The sequence below is a fragment of the Plectropomus leopardus genome, unplaced genomic scaffold, assembly GCF_008729295.1.
Source record: "Plectropomus leopardus isolate mb unplaced genomic scaffold, YSFRI_Pleo_2.0 unplaced_scaffold31, whole genome shotgun sequence".
NCBI classification, from domain to species: Eukaryota; Metazoa; Chordata; class Actinopteri; order Perciformes; family Serranidae; genus Plectropomus; species Plectropomus leopardus.
Window position 1 is genome coordinate 6,698 of NW_024633816.1, and position 11,002 is coordinate 17,699.

General features: G+C 50.2%; 1 protein-coding gene and 1 non-coding gene across 2 annotated transcripts; both read right to left on the reverse strand.

The window, feature by feature from the left end:
• Window positions 1-101: 101 nt before the first annotated feature.
• Window positions 102-9,928, reverse strand: LOC121938687 (AT-rich interactive domain-containing protein 4A-like; the record flags this gene model as incomplete). The annotated part of the gene is made up of 19 exons (XM_042481863.1): window positions 102-1,489; window positions 1,568-1,630; window positions 2,290-2,503; window positions 3,542-3,623; window positions 3,718-3,876; window positions 4,372-4,592; window positions 4,704-4,947; window positions 5,029-5,126; window positions 5,269-5,363; window positions 5,477-5,549; window positions 5,709-5,890; window positions 6,075-6,145; window positions 6,249-6,328; window positions 6,593-6,722; window positions 6,922-7,019; window positions 7,106-7,185; window positions 7,564-7,654; window positions 7,797-7,862; window positions 9,818-9,928. Coding segments are annotated over 19 exons (3,546 nt in total), but the record flags the coding sequence as incomplete, so codon positions are not given.
• LOC121938688 lies at window positions 7,289-7,374 on the reverse strand. The gene has a single exon (XR_006105345.1). It is a non-coding gene; the product is annotated as a small nucleolar RNA SNORD53/SNORD92 (small nucleolar RNA).
• Window positions 9,929-11,002: the final 1,074 nt, after the last annotated feature.

Below are 11,002 nucleotides of genomic sequence, written 5' to 3' on the forward strand. Positions count from 1 at the left end.
AAGGAGGTGCTCAGGGGCGGTGGCGGGCTTCTCCTTCTCGTCGGGGTCGTCCAGGTCCACCTCGTGGCAGACCAGCGCCTCGGGGCCAATCTGCAGCTCCTCGGCGGGGGAGGGGCCTGGGGCCTCCGGAGCAGNAGCGGGTGCGGGGCGGGTTGGGACTCCCTCATCATCAGAAGGAGGTGCTCAGGGGCGGTGGCGGGCTTCTCCTTCTCGTCGGGGTCGTCCAGGTCCACCTCGTGGCAGACCAGCGCCTCGGGGCCAATCTGCAGCTCCTCGGCGGGGGAGGGGCCTGGGGCCTCCGGAGCAGGGGGAGGAGTAGCAGCAGGCACCTCCAGCTCCTTGGTGGCTCCGCCCGTCAGACGCTCCTCCGACGCCTTCCTCTGCGCCTCCTCAGCCAAGTGGGGCCACTCGTCCGCCTTCATCACGCCCTCGCTCCTCCTCTCTGACTCCCCCCTACGGAGTGGCGAGGAGTGGCTCGTCTTGGACGGGGCCGGGGAAGTTTTGGGGGAGGCGGCCTCCTCCTGCCTCCTGTCGGGGCGGAGCTTCTTGTCAGTCGGTCGCTGCTCAGCTGCTTTGCGTTTGAGCGCTGCACTGCTCCTCTCCTCCTCCTCCTCCTGCTGCTCCTCCTCGGTGGCCGAGTCGGTGTCTGAGTCAGCGGCGGCGGCTGCAGGGGACTCAGGGGGGAGGCGCTGCGTAGGGAGGCAGTGGAGGACCACCATGGGCTCGTCCTGTCTCTTCAGGACACCGCGAGGAGGAGACGCCACATGTGAGGGGCTGCTGGCGGGGGAGCAGAGGGGGATTCTGGGAGGAGTTTCAGAGCCCGTGTCCCTGAGGACCGCCCTGCGTCCTCCTTTGGGGCGGGGGGAGGACAGAGAAGTGGACCTGCTGTCCTCCTCCTCCACGGGGGCGGGCTGCGGCAAGGACTTCTCAAGAGACGTGGAGCTGTCCGCAGGAGGCGGTGTCTTGCTGGGGGACGTTTTGTCCATCTCTGGGACTGGTGGCATCTTGGGGACTGGCGGCGTCTTGGGGACGGGCGGTGTCTTGGGGACGGGCGGCGTCTTGGGGACGGGCGGCGTCTTGGGGACAGGCGGCGTCTTGGGGACAGGCGGCGTCTTCGCCCCTCGCTCCGGAGACGTTTTGTCCTCCTTGTCCAGGTGAATGAGCATCATGGCAGCTTCCACTGCTGGCTCCTCCCTCTGCTCTGCCTCCTCCTTCTCTGATTGGCTCGGGTGTTTGTCAGTCTTCGGAGGTGTGACGGGCATCTGCATCACCGTGGCGACTGGAGGCTGACCTGCTGTTGTCGTGGCGACAGTGCTGGTGTCGTTGTTGGGATTCTTTGTGACCTCACTGGGTTCCTCCTCCTTCACCTCCTGCTCCTTCTCCTCCTCCCCCTGGCAGGGCAGAGCTTCAGCCCTTCCTCGCCATGGCGCCGGCTTCTTATCAGGCGGGTCTTCTGATTCGCTGTCCTCTGACGAGTTCCCAGAATCCTCTGCAGGAGACAGAACCTTGATTGGTTAGTAATTCGCTCTACAGCTGATCAGAGACAGGAAACAGGAAGTGACCTCACCGTTGGACGCTCTGTCTGAGTCGTACATGCCCGACGTCCTCCTGGTTCTCCTGCGAGGTGTGTCTGCGGGAACGAGGACACGTCAGAGAGACACATCAGAGACCCGTCAGAGTAACACACGTCGGAGAGACACATGTCAGAGAGACACACGTCAGAGACACATCAGAGAGACACATCAGAGAGACACATGTCAGAGACACATCAGAGAGACACATCAGAGAGACACATGTCAGAGACACATCAGAGAGACACATCAGAGAGACACATGTCAGAGACACATCAGAGAGACACATCAGAGAGACACATGTCAGAGACACATCAGAGAGACACATCAGAGAGACACATGTCAGAGACACATCAGAGAGACACATCAGAGAGACACATGTCAGAGACACATCAGAGAGACACATGTCAGAGACACACATCAGAGAGACACATGTCAGAGACACACATCAGAGAGACACATGTCAGAGACACACATCAGAGAGACACGTCAGAGAGACACATCAGAGAGACACACGTCAGAGACACGTCAGAGACACGTCAGACACATCAGAGAGACACGTCAGACACATCAGAGACACACGTCACAGAGACACGTCATAGACATGTCAGAAAGACACGTCATAGACAAACATCAGAGACACGTCAGAGAGACACGTCATCATGAAAAAGTGCTCGTGTAGAGAAACTGGTTTCTGAGCGTGCTCAGTGAGTCTTACTGTCTCCATTGGCCATGCTGGACGGCAGCTCCGTCCTCTTGCCGTTGGACCGTTCCTCCGTGCTCGGCGTTTTGGAGACGCTGCGTCCCGCTGAACCGGTGGGCGTCGTCCTGATGGCAGGTCGACCTCTCTTCGCTCCTGGAGGTTTCACCGGCGCCATCGACGGCGGCTTCTCCTCCTCTTTGTCTCTGTCCCTGTCCGTCTCCTCCTTGTTCTGTTGGGACACAGAGGACGTCAAACTCTGACCACAACAACAAACGAAAACAACCAGCAAACGAACGCCTGCTGGATCTCTCAGAATCCCCGTCTGCACCTTCAGTTCACTCAACAACGACGATGACAACAACGACGACGACGACGATGACAACACACAATGAAAACACAATAATCAGCTGATATCAGGTCTTGACCGGATCGTTGTCACAAAATCAAAGACTTCAATAACCACTGTTCTTTTGCACACTGAATTTCTGCAGTACTACACAGTACTTCTGATCACTGGGAATGTGCAGTATTTCTGAGTATTCTTACAGCAGTCTGGTGATCTATTTTACAGATTTTTTGTTCCTGTGGATAATTACAGACGTGCTTTATCTTCCGTGTGGTCGGCTGTGAATGAAGCGCCGTGATGAACATTATTTCCTGTGAACGATTAATAAAAAATACTAAAAACGTGTGTGTGTGTGTGTCGCTGTAAAATCAGACCTCATATGCAGCTCAGAAAAGTGTGTTTTCAGACAGGATCTCAGCCTGATATTTACTGATATGACTGATTGATCGTATCTGGGGTCCGCAGCTCGGGTGCTGAAACACGATCGGTGTGGACGCACGGCGAGGTAAACGTAAACACACTGCTGCTGTTCGTGGGGCTCATTTCACAAATCAACAGATGTGTGTAATCTGAGGAGGTGATGTCATCATCTTTAGGAAATCTCAACCATTTGTTTCCGAAATTCAGAGAAAATATCTGTTTACACAAATATCTGAAAACAACAAACTGGTCAAGGAGGCTGCTCTGCACACACATGCTCATGGAAACAAATTCAAAACTTTTCCATGACTTTTCAAGGACCTGCTATAATAATAATACCAATAATAATGATAATATTAATAATAATAACTTTGATTTCTATAGCACCTTTCAAGAAACCCGAAAACACTTTACACAACTGAATGAAAATGTAACACAAACAAACAAACGTTTTCCAAACACATCAGATTCAAACTGGTCACATGACCTCGGCGAGCTCACCTTCATCTTCTTCCTCTGTCTCTTCTTCGTCCCTTTCTCCACGGGCCAGATGATCCGGTCCGCCTTCACCCACTCATCGTACCTGAAGATCACACACATGCAGAGCTGTGTAAGGACAGACTCCGCCCCCTACATCAGAGCCCACCCACCAACCAATCAGCTGGCGGCGCACTGACCTGACGTTCCAGCCGTAGTAGTGAACCAGGTAGAACTGCTCTCCGTTGTCCACGTCCGTCTTCTTGATGTGAGCCTCGTAGATCTTCTGAGTCTTTCCTCTGCCGTACTTCACCCGCACCTTCGTCCCCGTCACAGAGTCGCCATCCTCGTCCTCCTCACTGCGCGTGCACACACACGCACACACGCACACACACACACACACACACACACACACAGAGGTCAGTACACTACGATGATGAGCGTGTACTGAACGTCTCTATGACTTCGTACGTTACAGCTGGAGCTGCTCGTTTCTTTGCAGATTAAGAAGAAATCAGATAAACAGCTGAAACGTCAAAACATTTCTACAAGACAATCAACTAAAATTTACAAGAAAAATAGAAAAGAAAAAAGGTTAAAGTTTGGTTTTTTTGGAAAAGGTAAAACCACTGATTTACACCCCAATTTATTACATACAAGTTATATATAAATATTTCTATATATTTTTAAATGAAAGAAAAACGGTCACGAAAGGAGAAACGCCTCAAACTAGCTCAACTCGGATGTTTGGGTTTTTTTAAAGCTGCGGTCAAAGGAGGCGATGAGGAGAAAAGCTGCAGACTCCTGGAGGGAGTGTGAGCGCTCCTCCTCCTGCTGACAGAGGTCAGTCTCACCCGTCCACTCTCCTCCTTTCCCCCTCCTCCTCCTCTTCATCGTCCTCGTCGTCCTCCTCTTCCTCAGAGCCCTTCTCAGAGTCGTCCATTCTTCTGTTGCTGCGTCTCCTCACCTCCCTCTGCTCCTCACCGGTATCTCCTCCTCCACCTCCTCTCTTCTCTGGTCTGAAGGGCGACTCCTGCTCTGTCTTCACCTGACTCCCCACGCACCTCCTCCTCCCCTACAAACACACAGAGTCAGAAACCGAAGACCAACAGGAGACATTTCCCTCAGATTTTGACTCCCTGCGGAGGAGCAGCAGGAGAAAAGGAGGCTCCTCATTGTGTCTCACCCTTGGGGACAGATGTCTCTCCTTCACCTCCTCCTCCTCCCCGCTCTCACTTTCTGACTCCGCCTCCTCCATCTTCTCCTCCTCAGGCTCCGCCTTCACCGGTGGAGTGGCGGGCTCCTTAATCTCCGCCGCCGCTGGAGGCTTCTGATTGGCCGGTGGTGGTGGAGGGCGGGGGTTGTTGTGATGGATGGTCCTGAAGGTGATGGAGGCGGAGCGGCAGTACTCCTCGAAGCCGTACAGGTACCTGAGGACACAAGAGACACTGTCAGCAGACAGCAGGGGCTGATGGGAAACCAGCTGCAGGTGAGCTCAGGTGTGCTCTTACTTCTTGTAGGCCGTCTTGACGTTGTAGGACGCAGCAGAGTTCAGGACGGGGATCCCCAGGTCCATGTAGACCTGCTTCCACACCGTCCCTGACTCAATCTGCAACACAGAGACACGGTGTCACCGAGGGACAGACAGGAGGGCAGACAGGAGGGCAGACAGGAGGGCAGACAGGAGGGCAGACAGGAGGGCAGACAGGAGGACAGACAGGAGGGCAGACAGGAGGGCAGACAGGGCTCACCTTGTGGCAGCCTCCCTGTTGATAGACGAGTCTGAAGAGCTTGAAGAGATTCAGGTCTTTATAACCCAAAACTGGAGGCTTGTTGATGGGAGTCCCTAATGGACAGACAGAGGGACAGAGAGACAGACAGACAGTCATTACAAAGATTAAACAGGGGCCCTGGAACAGACGGGGACACATCACAGCGTGAAGCGTCCAGGTGTCTCACCTCTGTCCTCCATGAACTTATAGAGCTGCTGCAGGAAGTGATCTCTCTCCTCCGGATCAGGCTCCTCCTCCGGCTGGACAGAGAGACAGGTTAACAGGCAGACGGGTTAACAGACACACACACACACACACACACACACACACACACACACACACACACACACACACACACACAGACAGACAGACAGACAGACAGACAGACAGGTTCACAGACAGACAGGTAACAGTCTTACCTCCTCCTTTATGTGTTTCTTCTTCTTCTTCTCCTCATCGTCCTCCTCGTCCTCCTCGCTCTCCTTCTCGTCTTCATCTTCCTCTTCATCGCTGGAGGACGACTCCAGGATCTGACTCATGTCCATCTTCCACACATCAGGGACCTCCCCGGTCCTCAGGAAGACCTGGGCTGCTTCAAAACCTGCAGAGGGAGCAGCAGTAGGAGCAGCAAGGGGAGCAGCAGGAGGAGGAGCCGGGAAAGAAGCCGCAGGAGGAGGAGCAGGAGGAGGTCACAATAAAAACAATGAGAAAATGTTGAAGCAAATGAAGAAAATGAGAGCAGTGAGTCAGTGCCCCAGTGCATTGTGGGAGCTGTAGTTTCTTACCTCTCCTGCTGGAGAACTCAGAGAAGCTGATGTTACTGACGGTGTGGACATGTCTCCTCACCACCGTGTAGCTGCAGGACAACAGGAGACAGGAGACAGGATGCAGGTGAGACGCAAGTAAGACACAGCTGATCTGCTTCTGATCAAAGATCAATAACCATCAAAAAAACTCACAACTTGCAGTCGCTGAAGGCTCGAACCAAACACTGATCCTTCTTCACCACCAGCTCATCGTGACAGCTGGGAGAAACCACCTGACACACACACACACACACACACACACACACACACACACACACACACACACACACACACACACACACACACACACACACACACACACACACCTGAGTGAGCCTGCACAGATCCTCTACACCAACAGATGGATCACTACACACCAGCCATCAGAGACACAAGTTAACCTTAGCAGCAAAGATCTTTTTTTAAGACTTTTAAAAATGTGTGTGTGCTTGTGTTTTTCTCTCTGTGTGTTTTTCTCTCTGTGTGTGTGTGTTTACCAGGGCCAGGTACCAGCTGCTGGGCTCCTCGCTCTCGATGCTGCAGACTTTTCCCAGCAGCTCGTCGTTCAGTCTCCTCCTGTCGTCCTCCTCGTCCTCGCTGGACGAAGACTCGTTCTCCTCATCAGCCCTGAGAGACAGACAGAGAGAGACAGAGGGACAGGCAGACAGAGATCGTTACTATTATAAAATATAAGTATAATTATTGTTGTTATTATTACTAATCTGTGTTTGTGTGCAGCAGCAGAATCTGTCCTCTGTGGACTCGTCCCTCATCAGTGTAATCCGTGATGTTTGTAAATAAAGTTTGAATGCAGCAGCAGACTCACGCGGCCTGAGACGAGCGCCGCCCTCCGCGGTTTGACTTCTTGCCGATGACCGGAGTGCCGAAGTGCTCGGGGTTAGTGAGCGGCAGCTGGTCCAGCGTCTGGGACAGGAAGTGATCAGAGGTTAGATATGATGTCACACACAGTGGCGGAAGGATACATGCCAGAGAAGTAGTCCCTTACTTACCTCGCTCTCTGCAAAATGTCTCTCTCCCTTCAGACACAGAGACGTACGGCGAAGAGTCTTCTCATCGCCGTCGTCAAACACTGAAACACACACACACACACACACAAACACACACACTTCAGTGATGTGAACTTTGACACCTGACATCTCTGAGGTCTAGGCAATCAGAGAGAGGGGGCGTGGTTGGTCAGACAGCCAAGAGAAAATGTGACATCATATGACATCATCAGCTCTTTGAGCGAAACCTTTTCTCAGCATCATCACTCCAACAGCCAATCACAGCGTCTCATCTCAGTGACATCACACACGGGAGCAGGTTGAAGTGACAGCTGCTTCGCTCTGACATCATCACCGCAATTATTGGTTACTGATTATGAAGAGGTTTGTGTTGGAGAGCTCATGGCATGTAAACCCGCCTCTGACAGACGGACCAATCAGAGGGCAGAACACAGACTCACCCACAGTGTAGAGGCTGGCGTCCGTCAGCTTACTGATCACCGCCTCGCTGGACACGCCCTCGTTAGTCCTCACCTCCACCGTGGAGCCCACCTGGACAGAGACAGGGACAAGACAGAGAGAGGGACAGAGAGACAGAGACAGGTCCATTAGGACAGACTTCAGTCTCACATTAGTACTTTGAGGATAAGTTTTCCTCGTTTCCATGGTGACATCATCACCATCACCTTCTTACCCTCAGCGGTCCTTTCACCTGGTCGTCCTGCACCACCTGGGACGTACTCTCTCCTTTCAGGTTGACCTGAGGACACACAAAGACATAAGGACATGTAGAGGACAGACAGAGACACATGGACATGCTGCTGCTCTCAGATGATTCTGATAACGATCTGATTCTGTTTTCATTTCGGGACTCCTGCAGAATAAAGTTTGGCAGATTTGACTCCGGAATTAAGCATCAGACTTTTCTCAAACCCAAAACTGAAGGAGGACAATTTTAAATTTGTAACATAAAACCACATATCTGATGTCCAGGGAAAAGGTGAGATTATCCGGATTAAATGTTGCAACACAGCGAACGTATTATAGTGGAGTTCCTCTTTGGTTCTCCATCAGACCTGATCATATCTGACGTTTCTGCCTAGTTGTTTGGGTTTTTTTGGCTTTTTTATGGTCCTCAATCTGCGTGAGACTTTACTGCTTGGACTGCCATCATGATGAGTTTAAGAAAAGAAATGCGTTCTTATTTATTTATTTATTTATTTTTAAAAAAGATGTTACCGGTTATTTTTAAGGTTTTATTTTGGCTTTTATAGCTCATGTGATGTGTAACAGCGAATAGTGGTAATGAGAGTTTGGCTCCCTGCTGGAGCCAAAATCGGTCAGCTGCTTAGATCACAAACATGTCCTAACATGCTCTGCTCTGCTCTGACCCTGCTCACCTTTTTTGGTTTTCCATTAGGAAAAAGTACCACCTTTTTTGGTGCCTGCTCTCCTGGGGTTCTACAAACAGCCAGTCTGAGTTACTGAGAGGTAGTAAGTGGTACTCAGAGGTACTCGGAGGTACTATGAGGTACTAGGAGGTACTTGGATGTATTAAGAGGTGACATGAAACACTGCAGACCGCTGATTAGTCGGAGAGAAATGTCATTACGTCATCAATGCGCGGCACCAACAGAATACCCTGAACAGCGCAAATTAGGGCCGCAACTAACAGTTATTTTGATAATCGATTGATGGGTCGATTATTTTTTTGATTAATCGATGAATCAGATTTAAAACAATAAAAATAGAAATAATATTATAAGCATTTTTTTCTCCCATCACTTTGTTCAAAAACAGATTATCATTGACAACAGAGCAAAAAGTGCATAAACATCCGTGAAAATAATATGAAATAATAAATAATAACTACAAAAAAACATTAACAATTGAAACACTAAATGTTGAGTTTTTACAAAAAAACGTGACGTTTCCTTACTTTAAACCTGAACGTACGTGATTTTTTACCGTTTGTTTTCGTTTTGTTGCTGTGTCATAACCGTCGTGTTCGCATGCTGTGACACTTTTGCGAATTTTGCAGTTAACACACTTCCTTGTTTTGCATAATGTGAAGTGCTCCAAACTTTTGAAGTTTTCGTACAAAACGTCCTCTCTGCCTCCGCCACGCCTCTTCAAAACACCGACAGTCCCGCGAGAGAGTGATGTAATAATCACGCGACACAATGAATCGATCATTTTATTGGTTGCCAACACATTAAATAATCAATTCCAATTTTTTTATCGATTCGTTGTTGCAGCCCTGGGTGCAAACCCGCGCCCGCCACTTTCAAACAGCCGGGCTATCGTAGCGGCCACAGTTTTGTCTCACTTTCTTTTCTTTCCCAAAATAGTGACCACAAAGTTCCCGCCGTGGTCGCTCGCCGAGCCGCAAACGTTCCTCACCTTGCTGGCCGACGAGCGTATCCAGCGAGTGTGACTCTGTGCGTATGTGTGTATCACATTGAAGATGACATTACGGAAGTTTCATGTGGCGTCACTATGACGACCAGCTACACTGAGGCGGTACTATCTTCTAATGGAAAACGACCCCCAGAAAGTACCCGATACCTGAAGTGTAGAGTAGAGCTGGTACCATGCAGCGGAAACGCGCCATGTGATCGCAAATGTAAAACTTTGTTGGGTGTGGACGTGTCACACACACGCGGCGAGCCCGGTCAGGTCGTCCTCGGGTCGGTCTGTGTAGCGGCGTCTTACCTTCACCTTCACCATGCGCTTCACTGTCTTGATTTTGGCCTCACAGAACGCTCCTCTGTATTTGGCACTGACATCTGTCCCCACGGTCAGGTAGGCAGGCTCGTCTGCTGCCTGAAACACACACACACACACACACACACACACACAGAGTCAGAAACATCACGACACACACTCCCAGCATGCATTGCAGCTGCAGCTGATGAGGTCACTTTGGCTGAAATCTCACGTTTGATAACATTTGAGCCGTTTGAAGCTCAGTTAGCTGCTGACATATTTCGGGAATAATGTACCCACTACATGCTGATGATGATGATGATGTGTGTCAGTTATCCACACGTGTTGCTGAATTCATGAAAAACAGAACACGGAAAACAACGCTCTTCACATTCATTGTGCAAAATAAGAAAAACACATCAGCTGAGGGTCAATTTCGGCTCCCAGCAATTACGAAAACAATGTAAAGGAGAGCCTTGTTCTTATCAGTTCACTTTATCTGAACCTCCTCGGCTCTCTCTTCTCTTTGTTTGGCTCCTGTGGGAATATTTTGTGTCCGTCAGAGAAACCAGCTGCAGGTTCCCTGCTTCCTCTGCGGACCTGTGAGGGACAGGTTCAACGAGTCTCTCAGGGTCCACACCAGGACCAGGACTAAGATGGCAGCCAGATAAGAGAAACAGCTGCCATCTTTGTTTGGGTGGCACAGTGGAGCCTCGAGTTTTTAAAGGATAGCCGAGTAGAGAGATTATTATTATTACTATTATAATACTTATTATTACTGTTATTGCTATCATCGTCATCACATATTCAGCTCACTGTGACACTGGGTTCAGACGGGAGATTTTTGAATTCACAGACTTCCAGGTACTTTTTCAGGTGAGAGTTTTCGACAGACAGCTGTCAGCTGCAGGAGAGTTTTGCTGCAACATCCTGCTACCAGAGAGCGCCGAAACACGGCTAATTATCAATACACTGGTTATTGTTTTCCATGCGTGACTGACGAAGCTGACGGCTTTATGTCTTAATTTTTATTCTGTGTTTAATATTTTTATTAGCTACTGATTCTGTTCTGGAGGCACACGTGCTGCGTGTTTAATGATCATTTCGTGTTGTTTGTTGAGCCGTTTTAGAGGATTTTCTGAAGTTTCCTGAATCTACTTTTACTCGAGGAAAACGACTGCCTTGAAAATT